The sequence below is a fragment of the Nomascus leucogenys genome, chromosome 16 (assembly GCF_006542625.1).
Source record: "Nomascus leucogenys isolate Asia chromosome 16, Asia_NLE_v1, whole genome shotgun sequence".
Classification (NCBI taxonomy): Eukaryota; Metazoa; Chordata; class Mammalia; order Primates; family Hylobatidae; genus Nomascus; species Nomascus leucogenys.
This window is the reverse complement of record NC_044396.1, coordinates 26,088,673-26,116,492: the sequence shown is the minus strand read 5'-3', so window position 1 is coordinate 26,116,492 and position 27,820 is coordinate 26,088,673. Positions and strand designations below refer to the sequence as shown.

Below are 27,820 nucleotides of genomic sequence, written 5' to 3'. Positions count from 1 at the left end.
CAAAATCTTAAGGAAATTAGAATTTGGGAATAGTCTGTCATATGCTAGGCCCAGAAGATACTTCCTTCACTAAAGTATGAGAAATAAGTGACAGGAGCATGAGTGTCCTTAAAGAGCTCTGTGGTAACTGTTGTGTAGACGGGATACCATGGTGGGAGGTGCCACCACAACACAATTAACCAACATTTGGTTGTTTTCTGCTTCTGTTTCTTCTTCTTCTTCCTTTTTTTTATGTGAGACAGAGTTTTGCTTTTGTCACCCAGGCTGGAGTGCAATGGTGCAATCTCGGCTCACTGTATCCTCCGCCTCCCAGGTTCAAGCAATTCTCCTGCCTCAGCCTCCCAAGTAGTTAGGATTACAGGCGTGTGCCACCATGCCTGGCTAATTTTTGTATTCTCAGCAGACATGGAGTTTCACCATGTTGGTCAGGCTGGTGTCAAACTCCTGACCTCCAATGATCTGCCCACCTTGGCCTCCCAAAGTGCTGGGATTACAGGCATGAGCCACTGCACCCGGCTGTTTTCTGCTTCTTAAATCTTCAGCTCCAAAAAGTAATCTTTCTGATCAGTTCAGGGCATGAGAGTTCATGTAAGGTGGATTTCTCAGGCTTTACAAGTTCAGGTTAGTGGTTTTAACAATGCATTCATTTATCATATTCATTATTACATAAAAAGACTATAAAAGAAACACTAATAATTATTTTCTTGATTTCTGGAGATGCATTATGGCATGTTTCTCCAGAAATTAAGACCTATTTTGAAGTCTGGCCTTGGTATTGATTAGCTGAGGAACTTTAATGAAACCATTTAACCTATCTGAGTCTCAGTTTAATCTCAAAGAGAAAATGAATTTATGCATAGAAAGTTTAAACACAGTGCCTGGCACTTAGCAAGACTCAATAACAGTTGTTATCATTGTTATTATTTCATTTTCCACCTCAGGTTGTCAATTGACTTATTCAAATAAAACATGATTTTCCCAAACTTACAGACAGGAAATATTCAACATTAATTCTACTGCTTAAATAAACCTAAACGCCTTCTCTTTCTTTTTTTTATGTTTTATTTTTTATTTATTTATTTTTTTTTTTGGTACCAAATTTCTTTATCTGAAGGAATGGTACAAATCAAAGAACTTAAGTGGATGTTTTGGTACAACTTATAGAAAAGGTAAAGGAAACCCCAACATGCATGCACTGCCTTGGTGACCAGGGAAGTCACCCCACGGCTATGGGGAAATTAGCCTGAGACTTAGCTTTCATTATCACTGTCTCCCAGGGTGTGCTTGTCAAAGAGATATTCTGCCAAGCCAGATTCGGGGGCTCCCATCTTACGCAAATTGGTCATGTGGTCACCAAATTCTTTGATGGCTTTCACCTGCTCATTCAGGTAATGTGTCTCAAGGAAGTCACACAAATGGGAGTCATTTTTGTCAGTGGCCAGTTTGTGCAGTTCCAGTAGTGACTGATTCACATTTTTTTCCAAATGTAATGCACACTCCATCTCATTCAGCCCGCTCTCCCAGTCATCACAGTCTGGTTTCTTGATACCTTGAAGGAAGATTCGGCCACCTTGTTGGTTCTGCAGCTTCATCAGTTTCTCAGCATGTTCCCTCTCCTCGTGAGATTGGTGAAGAAAGTATTTGGCAAAGTTCTTCAAAGCCACATCATCGCGGTCAAAGTAGTAAGACATGGACAGGTAAACGCAGGAGGCGTAGAGCTCCAGGTTGATCTGGCGGTTGATGGCGGCCTCTGAGTCCTGGTTGTAGTTCTGGCGCACCTGCGAGGTGGACGCGGTCATCATGGCGGCAACTAAGGAGAGGCTGCCGGAGCGGCTGCCGGGGCCTTGGGGCCGTCCGAGGGCGCAGTGAAGACGTGACGGAGGGCTGGCTATGGGCGGCCGGCCGGGGTGGGGAACGAGCACCGGGTTGCGTCCAAGCACTGTTGAAGCAGGAAACCCCGAGGACTGTTGGCGAAGAACGTCTCCGCCTTCTCTTGCTTTAGTCGGTGTTTTTAAAATTTCTGTTCTAGCAATATTTTGGCTACATCTGAATCAAATAATATGATTTTGTTTAAAACCCCAAACTTTTCCCAGCTTAAAAAGAACAGGTTATGCCTCACTAGGAATAACTCCATATTCCTTAAATATCTTGACTGATGATTACTGACTTGAGCTGAATTAATGCAAACTGCACTGAGGCTGTGGCCCAGAAAGAGAGATGTCATGAAAAGGAGAGATAGGAGTCCATTCATGCTGATATGTCTGCCTCTCTATTGCTAGTTGTCTTCCATCCTAGGCAAGGCAATTATTCACCAAGAAAGTGGATTTAGATCTTTCTCTCCAAGTAGAAACGTTTGTTTTATGGCCGGACGTGTGGCTCACACCTATAATCCTAGCACTTTGGGAGGCCGAGGTGGGTGGATCAGTTAAGGTCCGGAGTTCCAGACCAGCCTGGCCAACATGGTGAAATCCTGTCTCTACTAAGAATACAAAAATAGCCGGGCATAGTGGTGTGTACCTGTAATCCCAGCTACTAGGGAGGCTGAGGCAGGAGAATCGCTTTAACCTGGGAGGCAGAGGTTGCAGTAAGACAAGATTGCAGCACTGCACTCCAACCTGGACAACAGAACAAGATTCCATCTAAAAAAAAAAAAGAAAAAAGAAAAGAAACATTTATTTTATAATCTGTTGCTTATACATTCCTGGAGATTAGTACACCCATGTGATGTCTTTCCAATATATCCCTTCTCTATGGAGTTGATCAAGAGCAGCAAGCATGACTTCATTCTCCTTCTATCCCCAGCTCTCATGCAGTGCCTGGTGCACAGCAGATGTACAGCAAATCCTGAATTACAACATCACTCTGGAGCTGTGGTATGTCTTGTTTGATTTGGTTTATTTAGATCAGTTTCCCAACCATCCCTGAGAGATATGCACTTCGATCAACCACAGTGAATGACTTTCTACTTTAATGATTCTCAACTGCATAAATGAGAAGACAGGAGGCATCCATCTCTCCTGGAAATGTGCAGTTGCTGTTGTTGTATTTTTTGGGTTGTTTTTTCAATTGAGTACTCAAACATCCCTAGATTTTATCAGATTGTTGACAAATTAAATCATATTAACATCTACATCCAATGTCATGCTCCTGTTCATGAAAAACTCTAGCCCTTGAAAGTCCATCCTTCTCCCAGCCCCTGGCCTGCAGGTGTTCCTGAGAGTCATCAGGGATGTCTTTCCTGGGTTCTCCTGGTATCTGCTAACTATCCCTTCCGCGCAAGGCTTCCTGCATTGGTTCTTATTGCCCACGAGAGTATCTTCATGACCACAGCAGGCAAGACACCATAATGCCAAAGCCAGGAGCACTGTTTTTCAAAGTTCCCATAGCTACTGACTGTGGAGGTGTCAGAACAGTGCTGGGCTCCTTTCCAATAGGGGGACTGCTTCTCCTCTGTCTTTGTAGCAAGCTGTTACCTGGGCCTGCAGTAGAGCTGCTCACATCCACGGCCATGCATAGGGCCTCAGGAAAACAGCTCCTTCAGCATCTGCCTCGAATCCTCTCTCTGTCCAGTCCAAGTAGCTCAGGGTACAGATATCTTTCTATGCCTTCCATTGTCCTCTTTTTCATTTCAGTACACCAAAAAATAAACAAGCACTTCTCCCACATCTACCAGATGACCGAGATCCCCCATATATCAATTCAGACAAATAAGCAATGACAGGCCTCAGGTTCAAATGGTAAAATTCTATATCCTCATCTGGACTCAGCTATGGCATCCTGCTACACATTTTAAGACAAATAGAAGCTTGTTTATTCATTAGTATAATGTAGTATTACACTTGGTTCATAATTGTACACCATGAACCTCTTTCTACCTAACTGTTCCAATCTAAGTTCACTTTGTTATAGTTGTAAGGTTAATAACTGGGCAACATGGATTCTGGTTCTAATTCTTCCTGAAACCATCTGAGTGATAGTAAAGTGTACAATTAACTGACTCGGGCCTGTTCCCCCATCCACAAAATAAGGTGTTCAGTCCACACAGTTTCTAAAATCCCTCCTAAGCCTAATAGTGCAGGAGATTTTGTGCTAATAGAATATTCTTTGCGGTGGTTTTCAGTGATATTAGTAGTGGATATGGTGTTCTCTGTCATAACAGTTTGGTATTACATTAGAATGTCAATTACTGCCTTAGTTCTAGACATGTTTCTTATCTTTTCATATATAACTGAGGTGTACCTGCGAGGTGCACTGTATTCTATTTATTTAAAAATATTATTTTCCCAATAAAGTGCAGATTATGTTGAATTTAGAGGGTGGACATAAAATGCATAATAAGAAAAAAACCAACATGAAGTGCCCCTCTGAAAATATTATCCCAGCCTTGTATTGAACAGGATATATCATCCTGCATTCTCATGGCCGCGAATGCCAAAGTACTACATGATACAGGCATGTGCAACTTGGCAAGCAAAATTATTGATGCTTGTGCAAAGAAAGGCTCTCTCATATTAACAGTCGTAATATTGTACTTTGGAGTTTTATTTAAACAACCTCAGTAGTCTGGAGGACAGCTTGAGAAAGCCTTAAGAGTTTGAGACTGAGTTTGATGATACTTTCTCGTATGTTCGTGTACAGATAACACTGTTCACAGCACTTTCCTACAAGACAAAAGAAATATAAGGTATTTCAGTATCGTTAGGGAAACTAACGTTTAGAAAAGTGCAAACTAAGTACTACCCACACATACACTCCTTAAAAATATTGAAAGAGAGGCCGGGCGCGGTGGCTCACGCCTGTAATCCCAACACTTTGGGAGATCAAGGTGGGCTCATCGCCTGAGGTCAGGAGTTCAAGACCAGCCTGGCCAACATGGTGAAACCCTGTCTCTACAAAAAATACAAAAATTAGCCGGGGATGGTGGCACGTGCCTGTAGTCCCAGCTACTCAGAAGGCTGGGGCAGAAGAATCACTTGAACCCGGGAGGTGGATATTGCAGTGAGCCAAGATTGCACCACTGCACTCCAGCCTGGATGACAGAGTGAGACTCCGTCTCAAAAAAAAAAAAAAACAACATATATATATTTTATATATATATATATATATAGAGAGAGAGAGAGAGAGAGAGAGATCTATATAGTCTATAGATAGGACCTATCTTTTAGCTGGTTTTGCCATGTTCTATATAACCTATATATGGCAAATCACATATATGTGGTATATTTGGGGTATATATAATGTTTATATATCTATAAAGCAAGGTATACAATTTGGAATTTGAAGTTTTTATTTAAATATTTTAAATGCCAACATTGATGCATTTTGCTATTTTACATACTCTACATTTTCTAAATGATAATACTAGCTTACATTGATGTAGTATTTTATGGTTTTCAGGGCACTAATATACACATGACGATAACTAATTCTCTCAGAAAACCTTGGCAAAGACACTGTCTACATCTTGAAGGCAAGGAATCTGAATCTTGAAGAGATTAAATGAGTTGTCCAAAATCACATAAGTACTGAATGGCAGGGGTGGAAATCCACATCCTTGGATTCTGAGTGTAGTGTTCTTCCTAATGAACTATAAAAACTTTCTGTTTATTGGCTAATGTCATTATAAGCAGCAATAAAATCAATCATCCTTAGTCTTCCCCTTGTGACTTTATAAGGAATAAAATGTACTCTTCATTGTAGAAAGAAAAAAAAACATCACTGTATTAAGAAACAAGGTTAGGTTTAAGAAACCTACACGCGAATCTTGCACATTCCCTTAGAACTATTTTATATTATGTAGAAAGTTACCTTTTTATTCATTTTGGTATAGGTGGGGGTTTGGGAGGAGGAAAATCATGAACACACATCCTTCTACTCTGGAGAAGTGGGGAAGGTGACCTGGGAAACCATCTGAAAGGGAGCAGGATGGATTCTGTAATATATAGATTGTTCAATGAAAACAACCTGACTGCTCATCCCAGTACCACCACATTTTTCTAGCTGCATATCCTTAGGTAAGTCAATGTCTGAATTTCAGTTTCCTCACTGTTAAATGGGATAATAAGCTTTACCTTACAGGGTTCTTGTGGAAACTGGGGAAATAATATTAATATATGAAAACATAGGGACATGATAGCGGCATGTATTAACTCATTCACACACCAAAGAAAAACACCGCTTCAGCTTCTTATCCCTGGTCTAGAATTCCTTTTCATGTTTTTGTTTGGTGTTGAGATGGAAAAACAGTGAGAAGTTAATCATGGAGTGGAGCAGAAGATTGGCAACAACCCTCAACCGCTGCTAAAATCTTCATTGCACAAATACATGCTTGCTTTGGTTTACCTGTGAGTCAAAGGATGAGGCTGCATAATATTTTCATTCTCTTTAGTTTTTTAGTTCCTCAATCCACACACATTTTATATAATGCTTATGATTCTACATTTATCTCATAATTTTTTTCTCATTCTTTTAAACTATGAGAACAAGGAAAATGGCATTCATTTTCATTGTTTTAGAACAAGTTGTGTTTTTATATTAGTCGTTACAGAAGGTGGGAAGAAAGAGAGGATGGGCTAACTCACCACCACCATTTTCCCATCCACCAGCTTTCTCGTTATGGTGGCTTCTTTGCCATCCCAGTCCTGAACTTGAATCAGGGACTCATTATCTAAGGTTACTTTACTCTGAAAAACAGAAAAAACTAAATTCAGATCAGCTTGTCATATTTCAACACTAAAATTTTATCAGGTGGCAAATTCTTTTTAGCTGTTGTAATACTCTCAGGTAGTTTTAGCATGGTGTTGACAACCCTATTTATTTTAAGACTTTGTCAGCAGTAAAATTGTTGGCTAATTCTGCTGAAGAAAAAAGGTTTTACAAGAGTAAATCTGTAATATTATCTTGAAGAATAAGTAAAATGTTCTTTCTTTTTCTTTTTTTCTTTTTTTTTGTGACAGAGTTTCACTCTTGTCACCCAGGCTGGAGTGCAATGGCGCAATCTCGGCTCACTGCAACCTCCGACTCCCTGGTTCAAGCAATTCTCCTGCCTCAGCCTCCCAAGTAGCTGGTATTACAGGCACGTACCACCATGTCCAGCTAATTTTTAGTAAAGATGGGGTTTCACCATGTTGGCCAGGATGGTCTTGATCTCCTGACCTTGTGATCTGCCCACATTGGCCTCCCAAAGCGCTAGGATTACAGGCATGAGCCACCACGCCCGGCCATGAAATGTTCTTTTTATCTTTGACTGTGCAAGCAGAGTATTATCTTTTTGTATAAAGAATTACAAATATATTTTAACTTTCAAAATAAGTGTGAAACTCCAGCCTGGACAACACAGTGAGACCACCCCCATCTCTATAAAAAATAAAAAATTAGCCAAGTGTTGTGGCACATGCCTGCAGTCCCAGCTACTTGGGAAGTTGAGGTGGGAGAATCACTTGATCCCGGGTGGTTGAGGCTGCAGTGAGCCAAGATTGTACCACCGCACTCCAGCCTGGGCAACAGAGACCCCTGTCTCAATAAAAAAAAAAATAATAATAATAATAATACATGTGAAACTAATTCAAACTCCCATTATATGAGCTTACTTAAAAGAAAGAAGGCCTCTTTCCTCTTCTTATCCCAATAATATTTTCCAGTTTTTTTGTTGTTGTTGTTTTTGGAGACCGAGTATCACTGTGTCATCCAGGCTGGAATGCAGTGGTGCAATAACAGCTCACTGCAGCTTCAACCTCCTGTGCTCCAGCAATCCTTCCACCTTAGCCTCCTGAGTAGCTGGAACTACAGGCACACACCACCACAGTGGCTAATCTTTGTGTTTTTTGTAGAGGCGGGATCCTGCTATGTTGCTCAGGCTGGTCTCAGACTCCTGGCATCAAGCAGTCCTCCCGTTTTGGCCTCCCAAAGTGCTGGGATTACAGGCACAAGCTACCGCACCCAATCTAGCTTTTTTATTCTAGTAGATTTTTAAGAATTTAGCATAGAAATCCATATTAAGCATTTAAGTCAAAAATTTTCTTCCATTTTATATGGTACAAGAATTTAAACTCTCATATTCATTTAGTAACTGTCTATTACAGTGGCATGATAGTTCCTTTTATCAGGATATTACCCTCCATATAGTTTAACAATCCTCTATTGAGTTCATTCATTCAAATAATAAATATTTATTGAACAACTGTCATGACCAAGCACGGGATTCTGTGAAACAGACAGGAAATCCTGTTTTGGATGAGCTTACATTCTGGTGTAGGGAAAAAGACTGTAAACAATACGTATAGAAGTAAATTACATATTATAAATAAATAATATATTCCTGAGATATGTGCCCTTGAGATATGAATGAAAACTCTGTGTGGCACTTTCAGGGTGAGACCATAAAAAGCCCATGTCTCTTTATCTTGGTGTTGGAGAAGACCACAATGTCCACAGGTGGTAGTTGAACCTCTTTTGGCATGGATCCCTGAGAGATTAGGAGGAGCAGATTTCTTGTTTACTCCGCTACACACACACAAACTTCCCCAACGCCACCTGACACTACGTATGTACTGTAAGTTAGAAATAAATCCCCATTGTGTTAACTCACTCCAGGCCTGTGGTTCATTGTTATAGTGGCATAACCTTACCTATACCAGCTAATACGAGGTTTATTCACTGTAATTCTATGTGTGGAAAACTGCTACAAAATGGATGGGGAAAACTTTTGTTTCTGAGAGGACTAAACAGTAATCTAGGGAAATGATTCTCAAAATGTGGTCTGCTAAGCGTCTGCATCAGATTCATTAAAAATGCAATTTTCAGGGCCTCTGGCAGTGAGAAGGAGGCATTTTTCACAAGTATCCCAGAAGATTTGTATCTTCACATGTGACATCCTTAGACCTATGTTTTAGACCAAAGTTTCTCTTAAGGACTTTAGATATGTTTGCTAGAATTGCTTACTTACCTAGGATGATATCTAATATTCTTTTGAAATGTGTCTGAAAGACTGTCGTAGGCCTCACCTTTGTTTTGTGGCCACCTGGCATGATCTCCTCAAACTCTTCTCCCAGCTTAAAGGAGATCTCATTATTTTTAAAGATGCTTTTGGTTTTTATTGTGATGACATCTTCATCTGTACTGATGGTCACAGTGGGTTTTGCTAAACGGCCCAGTTTCCTGCTGGCTCTTCCTATACCTGGAAACCAGATAAAAGAAGTATTATCATTTTGCATAAAGACTTACAAATACATTACATTACAATACAATACTTAAATCTGTTGTTGACTCCAAAAACTCAACATTATCTGTATAATTCTTTGCTAACTAGGAGGTTTGCGAATTGAACAGATTTAATGGTGCATGACTTCACATATCCCAAGCCAGCAGCTCCACCATTACATGTTAAAATAGACTATTTTTGCAGAAAAAAAATCTGTCTCTAGTTTTTGTTTAGTGAGTATTCTTTTTCACTAGTCCAGTAGCTATTAATCTTCCTGATTTTTGAACCCCTTTGAAAATCTGATTAAAGCTATCAACCATCTCCCTATTTTAAAATTATATCCACTCACATACAAACAAAGTACTTTGGTATGGATTTTGCCAGATATTTAGCTCTTCACTTATATTCTTACATGTGTACATATATGGGTTTGTTTCCTCAATGATGTATGTTTTTATTGTGGTAAAATATTCATAACATAAATTTACCATTTGAAGTTACAATTCAGTGGTATTGAGTACATCACAATGTTGTGCAAGCATCACCATTATTTATAGGATTTTAAAAAAAATATGTTATATCTACTGTTTTTCAACTTGCTTTTTCCCCATCTTGAAAATTTTCCATGTCACTCCATATAGATACATACTTTTTCATAGTACATAGTATTCCACAGTACGTATAGACCAAAATTTATTTTGTCTGTCTCCCTGTTGATGAACAATTCATTTGTTTCCATTTTGGTTATTACAAATAATTATGCAGTGAACATCCTTGTATACACAGCTCTGTGCAGCACATGTAGGAGTATTTTCAGCAGAAATAGCATTACATACAGTGCAAAACCTAAGTTAAAATTATAAGGGAAGATATATTGGGAAAATACTGTAATGTAGTTCATGGAATTCATATCATAAAACATGATCACAGGATGTGACAGATTGGATAATGGTTCCTAAAGATATTCACGTCCTAATCCCTGGAACCTGTGAATGTTACCTTTACATGTTAGGAGACGGTGCAGATGTGGTTAATTTAAGGATCATGAGATGCGGAGTTTATCCTGGATTATCAGAGCAGACCTCAAACATAATCATAAATTTCCTTTTAAGACAGAGGAAGAGGGATGCTATACTACAGAAGAAGAGAGAGCAGTGTGAAAATGGGAGCAAAATTTGGAGGATTGCTGGCACACACTAAGGAAAGCCAGCAGCCAGCAGAGGCTGAAAAACAAGATCTACTCTGAACTTTATTCTGAAGATCCCCCTAAAGCTTAGAGCAAACGTTTACAAAATAATCATCTTTAAAAATAGTTTTTTTTTGTTTTAAAACATTTATTAAAATCACTTGCTGTTTAGTTTATGTAAATTCATGGTAACTTATATCAGGTATTATTGGCAACTCCAACGTAGTTTTGCACAGAACTGTATCTTGGTAATGAATCAATATTTATTTTTTCCTATGTGAAAAATTAGGGAGTCCAAGATTAATATTATTTTATATAGAGCAAGTTCTGTGCTATCAAAATACCCATTTTTACTGGATATGATATGCAAGTAAACATAGCTCACCCAGCTCCTTCATGTATTCTTCGAAATTTTCACAAGAAATGGACTTCCATGTTCCTTGGAGCTGGTCAATCATTCTGTCTGAGATAAGTTGATCTCAGAGAAAAGCAGTTTTATGTGGATGCTGGTATTCCCTGAAGTAGTATGGGAACTTGTTTTTAATACAATTCTGGGTAGAGAATGAGATGAGAAAAGTCAGGAAATAAAATAAGGAACTCTAATCCTTGCAATGTTCCTTGAGTATCATCTAAAGCAGAAAAGCTTTCTTAAATGTAAATAAATCAGGATGAAAATGGAAACATAGTACAGTGTTTAGCAGAACTAGATATACCTTTTCCAACACTAATTTAGGATCAAAACTAAATGTTACTTCCCTTCCCTAGGACCTGCCAGGCACAAAGCAATGTGTAAGGGCTGGGCCTGGACAGCTGTGTTTATGCCATGGAACTTTTGTGCCCAGGTCTCTCTCTTTCTCTGTCCAAAGATGATTCAGAAAAAGCCAATTTATTGGCTGTTTGAAGATCATTCTCATTCTTGATAGTTTGAACTAAACACCAGAGAGACTTCATAGATGGTGCTTGACATTTGAAGTAAAAAGTTAAGTTTAGTAAGGGCTAGAGCAACCATTTTAAGTCATGTGCACAATGAAAAAGAGAATGGGACAGAGAAAAAAGAAAGGAAAGAGATCATGTTACACACACATGCACACACACACACACAGCCCTGTTACTGACACTTTTCCAGGTGCCAGCTCAACTTCCCAACAGCTTAGAGAGCCATCATTGCCATGAGAACACCAAATATCTTTTAAGTCCTCTTTAATTTAGGCTAGTTTCTGTTCCTTTCAACCCTGACTGTAACATCTCAGTGTCCACTGAAAACTGTAAGTCAGAACAGGGGTCAAGGAATATAACAGCAAATCCATCAGCTAGAAAAGAGAGGACTCCAAATGCTAAGTAAATGACAAACATACTCTTATACATTCCATCAGCCCCTGAGGACATCATTGTTAATTCTAGGCAGAGCTTGATGTCCATAGGTTGACACAAAGTTATTAAGAAATACTGAAGTTATAAAATTATTTTAAGACAAGAATGGGAACATGGCATTTTATAATAATTCCCATTAAAATGTTAAATTTCCAAATTCTAATATCTTATCCAGGCCAATAGTCTTACTGATAATTATTCAACTAACATTTATAGAACAATTAGCATTATATGCCTAATATGAGGCAAAAATTTTGCATACACTATATATTTAATGTTCCAGATATGGTTGGTAAAGATACTATAGTTTGGCCGGGTGCAGTGGTTCTTGCCTGTAATCCCAGCACTTTGGGAGGCCCAGGCGGGCAGATCACGAGGTCAGGAGTTTGAGACCAGCCGGGCCAATATGGTGAAACCCTGTCTCTACTAAAAATACAAAAATTAGCCAGGCGTGGTGCAACGCACCTGTAGTCCCAGCTACTCTGGAGGCTGAGGCAGAAGAATCACTTTAACCCGGGAAGCAGAGGTTGCAGTGAGCCAAGAACATGCCACTGCACTCCACTGCACTCCAGCCTGGGCAACAGAGCAAGGCTCTGTGTCAAAAAAGCAAAACAAAACAAAACAAGAAGCCTTAGTTCATTGGTTGGTTTTCCTGAGTAATTTGTACGACTGTGCTCATTCAACTTAATAGGCACGAGGCTGAAGCCAGAAAATGACCCAACATTGAGGGTAATCTGGGCACTGAAGGCACTAAAATTCCCAGGATTTTTCAAGAAAATGTCGAATGTGCTGCCACATATGTTGGATGCACATGGATCCCCTCCCACAAGGAAAATCACGATTGAAGATCACCTCCTTGAAGAAGATGTCATATTGGGAGCGGTGTTTTTCCCTGTTGCTGACAGGTTAGACTTGCAGAGGTGTCAGTACTGAGGTGTGAGATGGAGCCCGTGTATGGCTTCTATCTCTGCACTGTGGCTGCTCCGTTCATGTGTCAATCACATCAGCTCAGAGACTGCCTAATGTCAACTGGCCTAGTCATTTTGTCTACTCTGTTGTTCAGTGCCTCTTCTGTGATTGATGCTTTCTAGTGTTCATGAATATGAGAGCCAAAAATCTTCACATATTTTGCCCACTCCTATAGGTTCACACACATTCCTCTCCACCAAACATTCTTGTCTGCAATTTTTCAGTCCTTCTCCTTCCAGGTCCCTGACCAGCTTTTCAGACAATTCGCTTCCACCCATGAGTATATATATGTTCCCATTCCAAGCCACTGCGTCCTCCACATGAAATAGGGAACAGGTGCATGACTCTGAGCTTTGTCCATTGATATGATTTTCCTTATCAGTTCCTCGAGTCCCCCCCACACCCCAAGTGTCATGAAACCACTGCCCATTTTTAACTTGCCCCCACACCCTGTGCTGACTGGTACATTAAAAGTGCTCAGGTTTTTTCTCCTCCTTTAGCTGGTCACATGGGACCCACATACTGTCTGGGGCGTGATCTGAAGGAGGGGTGCTGGTGCTGCAGTGGTGGGTGACATGGGGATCTGTACCACCTGCTCATGCAGTTACCTTAGGACTTCTGGTCTTGTTTAGGCTTGACTCCAGATGCACAATTTGATCTCATGATGGACTTCTGCTGGACATACCTGACTTGATGACTCTGTGGGTCTGATGGAACCTGGCTCATAATGGACAGTTCCAGATACATTGTTACTTGATACCCTATAGTCAAGAATTCTGTCTCTATGGGGCCCCAGTAACACATTAGGCACTCTGTTTTAATAGGTGTATAAGTCTCTGTTACAGATGGCATGATCTTTCTTCACAACCCCAGACATTGGTGCTATGATGCTCACCCACACACATACATACACACTCTCTCTCTCTCACACACACACACACACCATACACATTATATTGCATATTTTCCTCTCACTAACACCTCCAGCATCGTGGCGTTTACCAATCACATGACCCAAGCATCAGGGCAGCTCATATCACAGCCCTTCCTTCCTGCAGACCCTTTCCTGCTCTGGGCTCCACTCAAAGCAGGGAGCCTTTCATGCCATCCAGTATATGGGCTGCAGCACATGCCTAAATGTGCAATATGTTGCCACCATAAGCCAAAGAGTCCCACAAGAATTTTGATAGAAGAGGCAAAATGTAGCAATTTGTCTTTCGGAAAAGATTTCCTTATATGCCCCTGGTCAAGCTGGACCCCTAAAAACTTTACTAGAAGTTACCTCAATCATTACCAACTTTAACTCCCATATTCTGTGTTGAATGTGTCTTACCAAGGCCTCCAGTATACTAGCCACTTCTTGTTCATCCTGCCTGATAACATGATATTGTGCCAAGTGTCCAGACAGCCTAGATCTCATCTGATTATATTATGATAAGGAGTAGGAGTTAACATAGCCACAGGACTATATTACAGGTGGCTTACGCCTGTAATCCCAGTACTTTGAGAGCCCGAAGTGGAAGGATCACCTGGGGTCCGGAGTTTGAGACCATCCTATCCAACACGGCAAAACCCCATCTCTACTAAAAATTACAAAAATTAGCTGGGTGTGGTGGTGGGCACCTGTAATCCAAGCTTCTCGGGAGGCTGAGGCAGGAGAATCACTTGAACCTGGGAGATTGCAGTGAGCCGAGATCACGCCACTGCACTCCAGCCTGGGCAACAGAGTGAGACTCCAACTCAAAAAAAAAAAAAAAGTGTAAACATATATCATTGTCTGTTCTATGCAAATGCAAATGGTTTCTGATCTTTCCCGATTGAGGAAGGAAAGAATGCGAAATATGGTCTGACTGAACACCATGTACCTGACACTGTATTAATCTGCACTAACAAAGATAACACATCAAGCACAGTAGCCATCATTGGAGTTATTAGTTGATTTTTCACTAGGCTAGAAATATTCTTAAGATTCATTTGGATTTTGCAGTGATCAGACTCATGAATTAAATGGTGCTATGATATGAACCACCACCTTCTGCAGTCTTAAAGTCCTTTTGAGTAGCCCCAATTTCTGTCATTCCTCACTCCTCCCCTGCCACCAAATACAATGTTTTTTATTCACCATCTTATCAAGGGATGGAGAGAGGATAGCGGTGAAGAAGGTGGGAGTGTGGGGATGCAGTTTCAGAAGCTTCCATTTTGCCTTCCCCACTATGATAATTCTTGTTTGAATTAGAAAATGAGAAAGGTGGAGCTTACTCCAACAGCCAAGGAGTCAGTCCCAATTACGCATTCAGGGCCTAGGAAAATGACTTCTGGAGGAATCCACAGACCTACTGGACCTACTGAGACCTAGACTTTGGCCAGGATTCTATTTATCACCTGGCTGCTGTATGTCTTCACCCTAACATGATGATTTGGCACTCTGTGAATGATGATTTGGCACTCTGTGAATCAATAATAATTCAGACCTGAGGCTATCAGAATATCTGGATATTCCTCTTTCGTCATTGCATATTTTCTCAAGTAAACGATAACAGATCTCCTTTGCAGGAGAAAATTTCCCCCTCCTTTGGGGGAAATTCACAAGCCATAAGCTTGTCTGCCATAAGCTTAGGGACACCATGGATTGCCAGCAGCCACCAGAAGCCGGAAGGAAGGCATGAAAAAGATTCTCCCCCAGAGCCTTCTAGAAGCTACCAACACCTTAGTTTCTATCTCTGGCCTCCAAATCTGTAGGAGAACACATTTCTGTTGTTTTAAGCCTCTAAGTTTGTGGCAATTTGTTGTGGCAGCCCCAGGAAAGTAATACAGAGAAAAATCTCATTTTAAAGAATCTTAGGGACCTTTACGTTTTATTTAAATTTTTATTACTTTTTAATTTTTTTATTGTTTTTGAGATGGAGTCTCGCTCTGTCACCCAGGCAGGAGTGCAGTGTGCAATATTGGCTCACTGCAACCTCCACCTCCTGGGGTCAAGAGATTCTCGCATCTCAACCTCCTGAGTAGCTGGGATTACAGGTGTGTACCACCACACCCAGCTAATTTTTGTATTTTTGATAGAGACGGGATTTTGCCATGTTCACCAGGCTGGTCTCGAACTTCTGACCTCAAGTTATCCGCCCACCTCGGCCTCCCAAAGTGCTGAGATTGTAGGTGTGAGCCACCAAGCCTGGCTACCTTTATGTTTTAAATAAAAAGTTTATTTTATTATGTAAAATATCATTTAAACTTATTTGAAATTGTCTTTATTACACAGAATTGTTTTTTGTCAGTTAAAAATGGTAATAGTTTTCATCATATTCACCAAGGATAAAGGTAATTTTTATAAGTAATAGTGAGTTTTTACGATAATGGAATAAAAGGCTGAATAATAACAACTATAATAATTATATGATAAAATTATATAAATTAAATTTTTTTCTGAAGTTCATGTAAGCAAAACATTTTCCTTACTTCTTTAGTTTTTTTTTTTTTTTTTTAATCTCTCCCTCCTTCATCACTACCTGCCACCAATTTTCTTTTGGAATCTTTGTAATCATACAACATCTTTTGCATGAATATTGAAGAACTTCAGATTTAGGCAATAAAATAAATTAGTTGATGCTGGTAAACAGTACTATGCTATGCCTTACTCTGTTTTAGAATTTCAGCAGACTGCTCACTGAAGGCTGGTCTTAGGGTTGAGTGCTGGCTTGCTGGTGCTGTCTGCTTCTGAGCAATCATGTGATTCAGACAAATCAAAATAATACAGAGAATTCCTGGAGGGATGAATAAAGACAGCAAGGTCAGACCCAGGCAGCCTGAAGGCCTATGATTCAGACCCTGCTGGGTTCCCAGGCTCTCCCACCCTTTGCTTCTTACAGCTGGAGCTGTTGTGACCCCACCTGCTGCCTGAGCACTTGTCCCCAGGCTCTCGGCCAATTACACTTTAATCAGATTATTGCAGAGTAGCAGTAACCTCATGGTTCTCAAGCCTGACTTGCATTTGTAAAAATGCCAACTCCTATGAGCCGGCATAGGTCAGAACTGCCAAGGACAAAGCCTGGGAATATATATTTCTAAAATTATTCCCAGGCAATTCTGACTCAAGTCTAAGGCTCAGCAACTAAGGACAAATGTTCTAGACCAGTAGTTCTCAAAGTGTGGCCTTTGGACTAGGCGGCATCACCATCACCAAAGAACTTTTTAGAAATGCACATTCTTGGCCCCACCCCAGGCCTGCTGAATCAGAAACTGAAAAAAGAGCCTAGTTTTAATAAGTCCTCCAAGCGATTCTGATGCATGCTCAAATTTGAGAACCATTGACCACACCTAGACTCACTTCCAAAGAACAGAGTATGAAAAGGGAAAAATAATAACTTTAGCAACCTGGTAAATATCACATTAACCACAGGATCAAGTTTAATATCCCCAGTGTAAAGTCATGCTGTCATCATGTACCCTCTGCTAGGATGCAATGAGAAGGCATTTCACTTCTGTGGTCTTCCTAAACACTCATAACCCAAATTTAATCTTCATGTAATCTCAGATATATGAAGACAAAATTGAGGGATATTCTACAAAATACTCTTCAAACTGTCAAGGTCATGAGTAACAAGGAAAACCTGGGAAATTGTCACAGATCTGTGGAAACTAAGGAAACATAATGACCAAATGCAATGTGGGATCCCAAATTGGATCCTGGAACAGAAAGAAACATTGGTAGAACAAATGGAGAATTCCAAATAAAGTCTATAGTTGTTTAGTTGCTAGTATTGTAGCAATGTTCATTTATCAGTTTTGACAAATGTACACATTAGATGTTATTAGGGGAAGCAGGTTGAAGGGTGTGTAGGAGCTCTGTACTGTGTTTGCAACTTCTCTGTAAACTAAAAATTACTTCAACATTTAAAAACAAATCAAGGCCAGGCGCGGAGGCTCACGCCTGTAATCCCAGCACTTTGGGAGGCCGAGGCGGGTGGATCACGAGGTCAGGAGTTCAAGACCAGCCTGGCCAAGACAGTGAAACCTCGTCTCTACTAAAAATACAAAAAATTAGCCAGGTTTGGTGGTGGGTGCCTGTAATCCCAGCTACTCGGGAGGCTGAGGTAGAGAACTGCTTGAACCCAGGAGGTGGAGGTTGCAGTGAGCCAAGATTGTGCCATCGCACTCTAGCCTGGTTGACAGAGTGACACTCTGTCTCAAAAAAATAAAAATAAAAAAAAACGAATAAACGAATATAAAAAGACACACACACAAAGTGTGTATCACAGATCTGCAGTATCTGCATCACCTGGAAGCTTGTCAGCATTGCAGATGATCAGAACCAACTCCAGATTTACTGAATCAAAAATTTGCATTTTTCAAAAGATTTCTTTGGTGAATTGTTTAAACATACAATAAAATTTGAGAAGCCCTGCTGTTTACCATCAGCCTGGGAATTAACATTAGCTCAATCTTGTCTGGACCTGAAATACATATCAGTCATATCAGTTTCGATTATTGAGCATCTGTGTACTTTTGAGACCCCCACGCTCAGTTTGCAAACTAATTCTGACTGCTAAGTTTCTGAGCAATTCCCTTGCCCTCAGTCCTGGCATGGTAACACCCCTGATGAGGCTCAGACCATATCTTGTGTTTGCAAGGTTTTTTCTTTTTTAACTGAATGGAGTTTTGCCTTTGATCCCTTACTCTGTGCCTGTGGACCTGCTACCTGCCATAGGCTTCCTTCTTGCTGACAGTCAACCTGCCTGGTATTTTAAGTACTGCCTTCTAGAAGTCTCCATGTGTCTCCCATGCTGACTAGTACTTGGATTTCTATCATTGTTACTATAACCTCAGATGTTGTGCTTTACTTGCCAGACCCAACCATGACTTGGAAGTATCCAGAGACAGGACAGCGTGTAGAAAATACTTCCCAATCAACAGTTCAACAAATAGGACTGGACTTCCAGGAGCCCCAGTGTTTAAAAAAAAAAAAAAAAAAGACAAAGAAAATCTTTCAACAGGATCTGAGCCTAGAGGTAATGTCTAGGAGCCACTAGAGTCCTGGGAATAAAACTAGAAAGGTAAACAATTTCCTCCAGGGCCAGACTTTCTTTACTTTTGTGTCAGTGAAGTCTCAAAAACAAGAACCTACTGACTCTGTAAAGAAAATTTGCTGATGGAGTGTTATAAAATCCCAGCCAGTATGGAGAAAATGGAAACTTCCCAGGAGCTACTGGCCTTGACCTTCTTCTCTTGGGGAAAGGGAATGAAGTGAAATGCTGAAAGTTAAACATCAGGAGAACTTACTCTTAAAAATCAGGAGAATTACTCCTTAAAAATGTTCCTGACTCAGTCTGTCATAAGGGAGCCTGGGGGTTCTTGCTTTATATAGGGTAACACTGGGCACTCACCTTGGGGCATCTTGGCAACTATCATCTTTGGGAAATGTGGTCTGAATGGGACCATGGCACAGGGATTTTTAAGGGAACAGGAAGACCAGCAGTCAAATGACTTGGAGGTAATTGAGGCAGCCCTACAAGGACCCAAAAGCTAGAACCAACCTGGTGAGAGGACATAGGGAGAAGCTTATGGGATTCCACATCTCTCTGAGTGATGAATGAGCTCTGGATGGGGCTGGATATTCCCACAAGTCTACAGGTTGGGGATAGGTCATGGACAACCAATATGCAACTCTCTGGGAGTGCAGAGTGTACTCAAGTTGCAGTGATCTGCAGACAAGCCATTGGGTCACTAATCCATATTTACGCATGCACCCATTTCTAACTTTCATGTGTCTGATTTCTAATCTCCTCTTTTGAAAAGGTCTAATCTTGTTGCTGATGAACTGAGAAAAGATTTTCCCACATTTTGAGCAGAATAGAGATGAGATTAATATCTTTCACAACATCAGTGATTAAAACAGTTACAAAATTTGGTGAGTCAGGATAGCTGGCAAGGGTGGGAGGTGATGAGGACAAAGGATACCTGAGAGCATTGACCCCTTGCTGCTGTGGAAGAGGCAACTTGTACTCTAAGGGTTGACTTCAGTGAAAACTGTGGGAAGAAAATCCACTGTTCTGTCAAAAGCTTTATAAAATATTCTGATATAATCTCCAATTTAGGACTTTTAAGCTTAACATTTTCACACTTTGGAGTCTAAAAATTACAATGAAATATCCAGTAGTAAAAGACATTGTCATTGAAGGCAGAGCACTTCCATCTCTGGCTTTGTGATCATACATGTACTTACGAAACTAATCAGCTTCAGGCTAGGCAGTATGTGAGCAATTTATCCCTCCCATATTAACATCAACTGTGAAATCTAAACTGAATGATGACATCCCAGAAACAATTGCATATGATAATTCTTCAGCAGGTTTGGGCAATGTAGAGTAGATTTCATGACAGACTACATCATCTCACGCTATTTTAATGATTATGGCTCTACTGGAAAGTAACACAAGGTGGAAAACTAGTTTAGTGCCTGGGCTCCGGTTCAAGTCAAAGTGAAGATGATGAGCAAGCACTATTTTAAAATTAATTTAGGAGATTATTGGTAATAGATGAGAAGTTATGTTTCAGAGATGTCTAAAACAAACACTGACAATTCTGAAAACAAGTGAGATGTTCTCATCAATCTATAAGTATGTAAAAGTATGTATACCCTGATCACAAATATGAAAAAATTATATAACAAAATGACTGGAATGAAGTGCACTCAATGGTTAATGGTGATTGTCTTAGATGGTGAGGTTGTAAGTAAGTTGTTTTTCTTTCTATTTTTCAATAATTTCAATTTATCTAAAATTGTTCTATAGTTAGAAGAATAAATTCTGTCTTAAAAAATATGTTCAACAAGGACTTGTGATGCTGATAGGATTAAGAGTTCATATCAGAAATTATTGTAAAGTGCCCTCCCAATGGTACCAGGCAGAAAATAGGCCATCCAAAAGGAGTTTTATAGGAAAGAGAGAGAGAGAGAGAGACAAAGAGATGAGTGTATTTTGAATAACCTACAGGTTAGTACATTTACAGTGTCTAACAAGAAGTTGGCTAAACAGATACAGAGCACAGGAAATAAAGATCTGGATCAGAAAAATATGTGGTGGTCTGGAGTAGGTAAGTTCACTCCAGGTTACAGTGTAAAGTAAGAGGAGCAGGTACAGAACTATGGGGAAAACTATCATATAAGGAGGCATCAGAATAACAAATAATGGAGGCAACTGAAAAGGGAGGAGTTTATTAGATTCCTAGGGCTGTTGTAACGAATTACTGTTAATTGGGTGGCTTATGACAACAGAAATGTGTTCTCTAGAAGCTCTGGAGAGTACTCGACCTTCTGGAGGGTAGAAGTCTGAAAACAAGATGTTGGCAGGGACATGCTCCCCCTGAAGTTTCTAGGGGAAAATTCGGCCTTGCCTTTTCCAGCTTCTGGTGGTTCCAGGTTCCCCCGCTTGTGGTTGGATCACATCAATCTCTGCCTCCATCTTAACATTGCTTTCTCCTCTTTGATTTCTTATAAGGAAACTTGTCATTAGATTTAGGGCTTAAATCACACCCCTAGGTTTCTCCCATTAGAGTATGGACATATTTTTTTGAGGGTGACCATTCAATCTATTACTGAGGGAGAGTGATCAGACAATTGTGAGAACTATGAGGAACAAGGTCTCTTAATATCTTTGTATGAGTCAGGCAATGAGAAGTTCTGCAGTTAAAAAGAAAAAAGAAAGACCTGCTTAATTTTGGGTAACATACCTTTCTCCAAATGCACTTGGCACTCTTTTCTCCCAGAGTAAATACAAACATGAATAAGACCCAATCCCAGACCTCATGAGGTCTGGTGGGAGAGAGAAGCATTTAATCAAAATAACTGCAGTGACCTGTTCAAGTGCTAAAATAGAAAAATATCTTAAGTATAATGGAAGCCCAGTGAGAGGTAAAAGTAATTTTCTTCAGGATCAAAGAAGAGTTTACTGAGTGGAAACCCTGGTTTTAAAATGATATTGTGTAATTCCAGGAAGAGATTTTATGGCCAATGGCTTAGAGGCCAGGAATTACTTACAGAGTGTTTAGGAGACTGAGAGGTTGAGTAACTCTTTTGTTTGTTTTTTTTTTTTTTTTTTTTTTGAGACAGAGTTTCATTCTTGTTGCCCAGGCTGGAGTGCAATGTTGCGGTCTTGGCTCACTGCAACCTCCACCTCCCGGGTTCAAGCGATTCTCCTGCCTCAGCCTCCCAAATAGCTGGGATTACAGGCATCTGCCACCATGCCTGGCTAGAGGTTGGGTAACTCTTGGGCATAAGTGAACAAGAAGTTGTGGCAGAGACTAGGACTGTCAGCAGAACATAAAGGGCCTTGTGCTGCATTCTACTCAAGATCTGGAAAACTAAAGGGAGTCACTGGGAAACAAGGGGATTTTTTCAAATAGAGAGGGACATGATTGGACTTCTCTTTCAGAAAGATTACATTATGTGGATGATTGATTAAAACGACAACTGGAGTCTGAGAAACTAATCAGTTTAAATTACTGAGTGTTTGTTAAATGAATTCATTAAAAATTAGTCCAGTGAAAGAGCTGGAATTAGTCTAGCATTTTGAAAAGATTTGTGGTCAAATACATTGAAAATGGATGAAGGCTATAAATAATCCTGCAGTTTTGTTTTTTATTTCAATAAGGGCTTGCTTAATTTTATGTGCTTTGCTCCAAATGCATTCAGCAGTCACCTCCTCACAATGTAAAAGGATAACCCCGATTATTTCTCTTTTCTGAGTTGTTAGAAAGTTGTTTCTAATTACTTTGAAAACTGGTCTTCTATTTTACAAGATTCCAAATAGTGTTTTAAAAGTTTTTTGGACTTAAAGGACTATATTATAGGGATGTTTTCAATCTAGAGACTCATTCAGGGTCACTCATTCTCCCCACATATTCCTTATCTCTAGCTTCAAGTTCATGGGCTGAATCAATCCACTTGGGAATCTTCTCTAGAAAGAAAGTCATAGGTCCACTCTCTACCTGAATGCAGCCCACTCTCATCCCTGGAGTTGTTCCTTTAGTCTGGATGCACAATTAGTAAGATATCAAGATCTCACAATTTAGTGGAAGGTTGAAATGTCATGAGTATCCTAGGGCTTTTGCTTTGCACCTTCATCAATTAATGACTTCATCATACACTGTCCCCTGCAAAAAGTTACCGTACATAGTGGGGGCATATATAGATAATTTATTGGAATGACAGTGGTTCTTAGAAGTAGCCTAATGCTTTTGCTTATGTCTCTGTTATCAAGCCAGTCACAACGTGATCTGTTTCCTGCCAATCAATTTCAGAAAAGAGATGAAAACCTGAAAGTGTTGTTTATGACAAGTGATTTTTATTTTCTTTACAGAACTAATACAGTAAATGCAGCACCAGAGTTTAGTTTCTGCCTTTTCATTATAGGAATCTTAACTATTGTGTCATAAATTTCAAAATGGCCGGGCGCGGTTGCTGATGCCTATAATCCCAGCACTTTGGGAGGCCGAGGTGGGTGGATCATGAGGTCAGGAGATCAAGACCATCCTGGCTAACATGGTGAAACCCCATCTCTACTAAAAATACAAAAAAAAAAAAAAAAATAGCTGGGTGTGGTGGTGGGCGCCTATAGTCCCAGCTACTTGGAAGCCTGAGGCAGGAGAATGGCGTCCGTCTCAAAATAAAATAAAATAAAATAAATAAAATAAAATAAAAATTTCAAAATATAATTTAAGGTTTAATGTATATAGTAGCCCCACATACAGATTTTCCTGTGCCATTTTTTTCATCCAGGCAAACTTCTGTGATAAAATGTCAACTGGTAACCCTTGCATATTTTGTTTCGATGTCTTCACTGTTACTGAATCAAATTAGCCCAACATGGAGAGCCTCCTGTGTTCACAGGCCCACCTCAAGTCACAGAACACCCAGGTTTTGTTTGAAGCTAGATCCTTGGCATACAGCATTTTTCCTCAGGCTGTTATTACTTGCTCAAGCAGGTTCCTAACAGTTCTTTGCAAAAACTCACTTGTTCCTTTTATGTTTATTTTCTGAGTAACATGAGGAAGAAAGAAAGAGAAAAAAGTCAGAAGTTCCCACACTTACAGCTAGAGAGAAGAAAAAAAGTGGAAGTTGAATAGCTAGTGACAATTTAGAAATAAAAGTAGCCCTTCACCAGCTCACAGAGTTCTGACACACAGACCAAGTTTAATTCAACATTTTGTATTGCAAAGTTTGCATTTCACCAAACTATGTGTGTTTGTGTGAACACAGGCACACCACCGGCAAATGTGGAGTTCACACATACACACCACAGACGAAGGGACAATTCAAAAGCATGCTCCTCTCTTCATTTCCCTATGTAGTCCTAGCATTACACAGTGACCTTTAAGGTCTCTCAGAGTCAATGAAAATTAAGCACGTTATTGCAAGTAGGATTTGGGACCAAATGAGTTCATTTGATCACGTTCCAGTTTCTTAATTACTATGCCTTCATTTTAATAAGAGAAATTTCACATAAACTATAACTGCTCTCCTTTTTAGCAGGTACTGACAGAAATATAGCATAAATAATTGCAACATATCCTGTGCTTAATATTTACTGTCTTATCTCTTCCCTGGAGTGGGACAGTGGAAGCCACAAAGCCAACAATTAAAATGAGACATTATCACGTTTTAGTCCCAGATAATGTATCTATCATTTAATTTTTCATAACTCATTCATTCAATACACATTTCACATGTATTAAGTTTTTGTGCCCACAGAATTCCTGCTAGTGTCAGAAATAGGATGAGAACACCAACTTTTGAAGGAAAGGGAGTTCACTTTTGATCAGCATCTGCTATGTGACAAATAACTTGTCATTTCATTTATTCTTCAAAACCATCATTATTGATATAGGTATTGTTATTCCCATTCTATAAACGTGGTGAACTGAGGCTTAGAAAAGTGAAAGAACTTTTACAGAATTCATACAGAAAAGAAAATGGTCAAATATTTGATAGATTCAATCAAATATTTGACCTACTACACATCTGGCACTGCCCTGGGTACCGGGGATATACCATGATACCAAAAGGACAAAGATTCCTTCCTCTTATCTCTTTTCACAGTAACTGTGATTCTCAGTCCTGGTTGAGAATACACTGGAATCACCTGGAGAACTTCTAAAACATACTGGTGCCCAATGTCCACCCCTGGTAATTAAATCAGAAGCTCTGGAAATGAAACATGAGCATAGGGATTTTCAAAAATCCACCAAGTGATTCTAAAGTGAATCCAGGGTTGAGAATCTTTTCATGTATTAGATTATGCTGTATGCTGTATATGTTTTGAGGTCAATACCCTCAAAACACATTGTACAGAAATGCATACAAATAGAACACACTTAGAAAACTATTTTAAGGGGATATAAAAGGAAATTTGAAATTGTGTGAGATATATTCAAAGTGTTGGAGTTTACAAAAGGAAAAATAACTTTTGGATTGGGAAGAGCTCATGCAAGTATAACTTTTTAAATAAAGGGAATGTCGAGGGGCCACTTGAATGTAGGATATACTTTTGACTAAAGAAATGTTTCTCAAACTTTGGTATGTATCAGAATCATTTATGAAACTTGGTAAAATGCAGATACCCAGGCCCTGTGTCAGTCCCACAAGGTCGGGCCTCTCTATTCTTTGCTAGTTCTGATGATTACAACCCACAATACAGTCTGGTAATCATCAGGAGAGAATTTTGAAGACATTCTTGGTAGATAAGAAAGTGGTTGTTACTGGGAGACAAAGAAAGGCTAGAATGAGTATAGCATGTATGGTGTAGGGGTGCGGCTGATAATGTTAAGGAAATCTACATAATTTAGATAGAAGATGTGATGATTAATTTTGTGTGTCAATGTAGCTGGGCCATAGTGCCTTGATATTTGGTCAAATATTATTCTGAATGTTTCTGTGAAAATACTTTTTGCATGAGATTAACACTTAGACAGACGTTGACTAAAGCAGATTACCCTCCATAATGAGGATGAGCCTTATCCAATCAGTTGATGATCTTGATACAACAAACACTGACCTCTCCCAAACAAGAAGGAATTGTCAGCAAACTGCCTGTAGGACTCAGACTACAATTCTTTCCTGGGTCTCCACTGCCAGCTTCACCTGAAGATTTTGGACTTGACCCTCCATGATAGTGTGAGCCAGTTCATCTCTTTCAATCTCTCTCTCTTTCGCCTCTACACAGACACACACACACACATGCACGTACACACCCTGGTTGGTTCTGTTTCTCTGGAAATCCCTAATAGAGAAGGAGAAATTAGAAAAATGACAGAATACATTGACAGAAGGCCTTGATGGACACGGTAAAGAGCTTGGTCTTTATCTGATTGGAACTCTGGAAGTTTTCAAATAAACCAAGGGAGCCTTCAGAGTACAGATGTTGCCTTTGCCACTCACAGAAAGAGCAAACACCAGTGTATAGCGTCGGTCAATCCCAGTTGTTCTTTTCTTGTTGAAACTGGCACCACAGAAAGAGAAGCAGCTACGTAGAAACATGTAATTTATAGATCAAGATTTAAAAGTTCGCTAAACTGTGAGTTTTCTTAATTGGTATACTAAGGAACCACTAAGATATTCACAGGGATAAAGTGCAATAGAAGTGAAATAGAGTACTGAAGAATGAGGCTGGAGATTTCAAATCCTTGATACAGGTACTAACCTCATGTTCTGCTGTCATTTTGTGAGATGTTAAATCTGTACTTTTTGATGCAGTAACCATGAAAAATTCCCTAGTGTTTAAAAAAATAAATCAGGTTAGACTTCAAATGATTTAAACAAAGAACACTAGAAATTTTATAAACTACATTCCTAACTTTATTTTTAAAACTTTTTGCTCACATACATCTTGTGTCCCCAGTGCCACTAGAAATATAGGAAAAACTGCTGAATATGAATTTGTTTTAAAAATGTTGCTGAAATTACCTATGCTTATTATACTCTGTAGTTAAGCAAATTTTCTCTGGTCTAGACCTGTAAAGATTTTCTTCTGAATTTGTCTAAAATCTGTCCATTTTCTTTCCAGTGTATACTAGGCTGTGTTGAAATGCTGCTTCATTCATTCATATACTCACTTATCCTCTTCAGCATTTATTAAAGAAATATATATTGAGTACCTACCTTAAATCCCACACAGTGCCAGCTACTAGGGATACAATATTGATCAAGACAAAAGATACAACCTTGTTCTCATTACAGTCTTATAATATTTTTAAATGATGTCTCAAAATGAAAAGGTAAATAAGGTGAAATATACCAAATGATGCTGACCCAGTGACCTGATGAAACTGCATTGGCTTTGCAAACATGTTGAGGTTTTCCTTGTTGGTGCTAGATTTCTAGAAACTGACTAGAGCAGAACTTTTATGAGTGGAGATTCTAAGAGACATAAAATACTTTTCCAGGAGACATGTGATGTGAAGTAGTTTAAAGCTTTCCTCCTTCCTCACTTCCCCAACCTCTCCTCTCTTTCATTTAATGAGTATGTTCCAATCTCTACTAAGAACAAGGTTGGGTAAGGATATGGTGAGTGAAAACACAGTCTTTCCACTCCTGGAGCTTACAGTAAAGTAGGGGAATAAGGAAGGAATTTTTTAAAAATCACACAAATCAATGTAGGCTCTATTAAAAGTACGATTATTGACAGGCATGTATAGAAATGACAGGGAGTTCACCTAGTCTGGAGAGTCAGAAAACTTACCAGACCTAGGTACCTTTATTTCCGTTTACAGAAAATTATCAAGTTCTACTCATGCAATTGCTCAGTTCACTTAGTATCAATCAATGTCAGGAATAACATGATTCTTTTCTCTGAAATGCTTTATAAAATGTCTGCGGTTAAATATCCCAGAAGAGGTTACTTTTCTTATTTGTATGGCCAGACAACTCTATTACATAATTCTGAGGAAGGTTGGTTTTCCTTCAGAGTGGGTAAATAGTATCTGAGTTGAAAATGGATTCCCCCATAGGGAAAAAATAGAGACAACCAGAGCACTCTCTGCTATAATGACATTAAATCTCTCTTCTGGATGTACAAGTCCAAGTGGCTGCTATTTAATCATTATAT

The 27,820-nt window shown here is 39.5% G+C and overlaps 1 protein-coding gene and 1 pseudogene across 2 annotated transcripts; both read right to left on the bottom strand.

Annotated features, from left to right (window-relative positions):
- Nucleotides 1-1,086: 1,086 nt before the first annotated feature.
- On the bottom strand, nt 1,087-4,205 carry LOC101177889 (annotated as a pseudogene). The gene is made up of 2 exons (XR_004026259.1): nt 4,171-4,205; nt 1,087-2,046 (listed from the first exon to the last, which is right to left on the bottom strand). The product of XR_004026259.1 is annotated as a ferritin heavy chain pseudogene (transcript).
- A 316-nt stretch (nt 4,206-4,521) lies between these two features.
- FABP12 (fatty acid binding protein 12) lies at nt 4,522-13,344 on the bottom strand. Its single transcript, XM_003269491.3, has 5 exons — nt 13,334-13,344; nt 10,771-10,918; nt 9,003-9,175; nt 6,582-6,683; nt 4,522-4,661 (listed from the first exon to the last, which is right to left on the bottom strand). The coding sequence occupies exons 2-5, from the start codon at nt 10,841-10,843 to the stop codon at nt 4,587-4,589; spliced, it is 423 nt and encodes a 140-aa protein (XP_003269539.1). The 5' UTR covers nt 10,844-10,918; nt 13,334-13,344; the 3' UTR covers nt 4,522-4,586.
- Nucleotides 13,345-27,820: the final 14,476 nt, after the last annotated feature.

What these genes read in the sequence shown, in the direction of transcription:
- FABP12 (XM_003269491.3), bottom strand. Translation starts at nt 10,843, where the DNA reads ATGATTGACCAGCTCCAAGGAACATGGAAGTCCATTTCTTGTGAAAAT. An exon ending in CAGGTGGCCACAAAACAAAG is followed by an intron (nt 6,684 to 9,002) that starts GTGAGGCCTACG and finishes TCTGTTTTTCAG; the next exon opens with AGTAAAGTAACCTTAGATAA. An exon ending in TGGATGGGAAAATGGTGGTG is followed by an intron (nt 4,662 to 6,581) that starts GTGAGTTAGCCC and finishes TTTGTCTTGTAG; the next exon opens with GAAAGTGCTGTGAACAGTGT.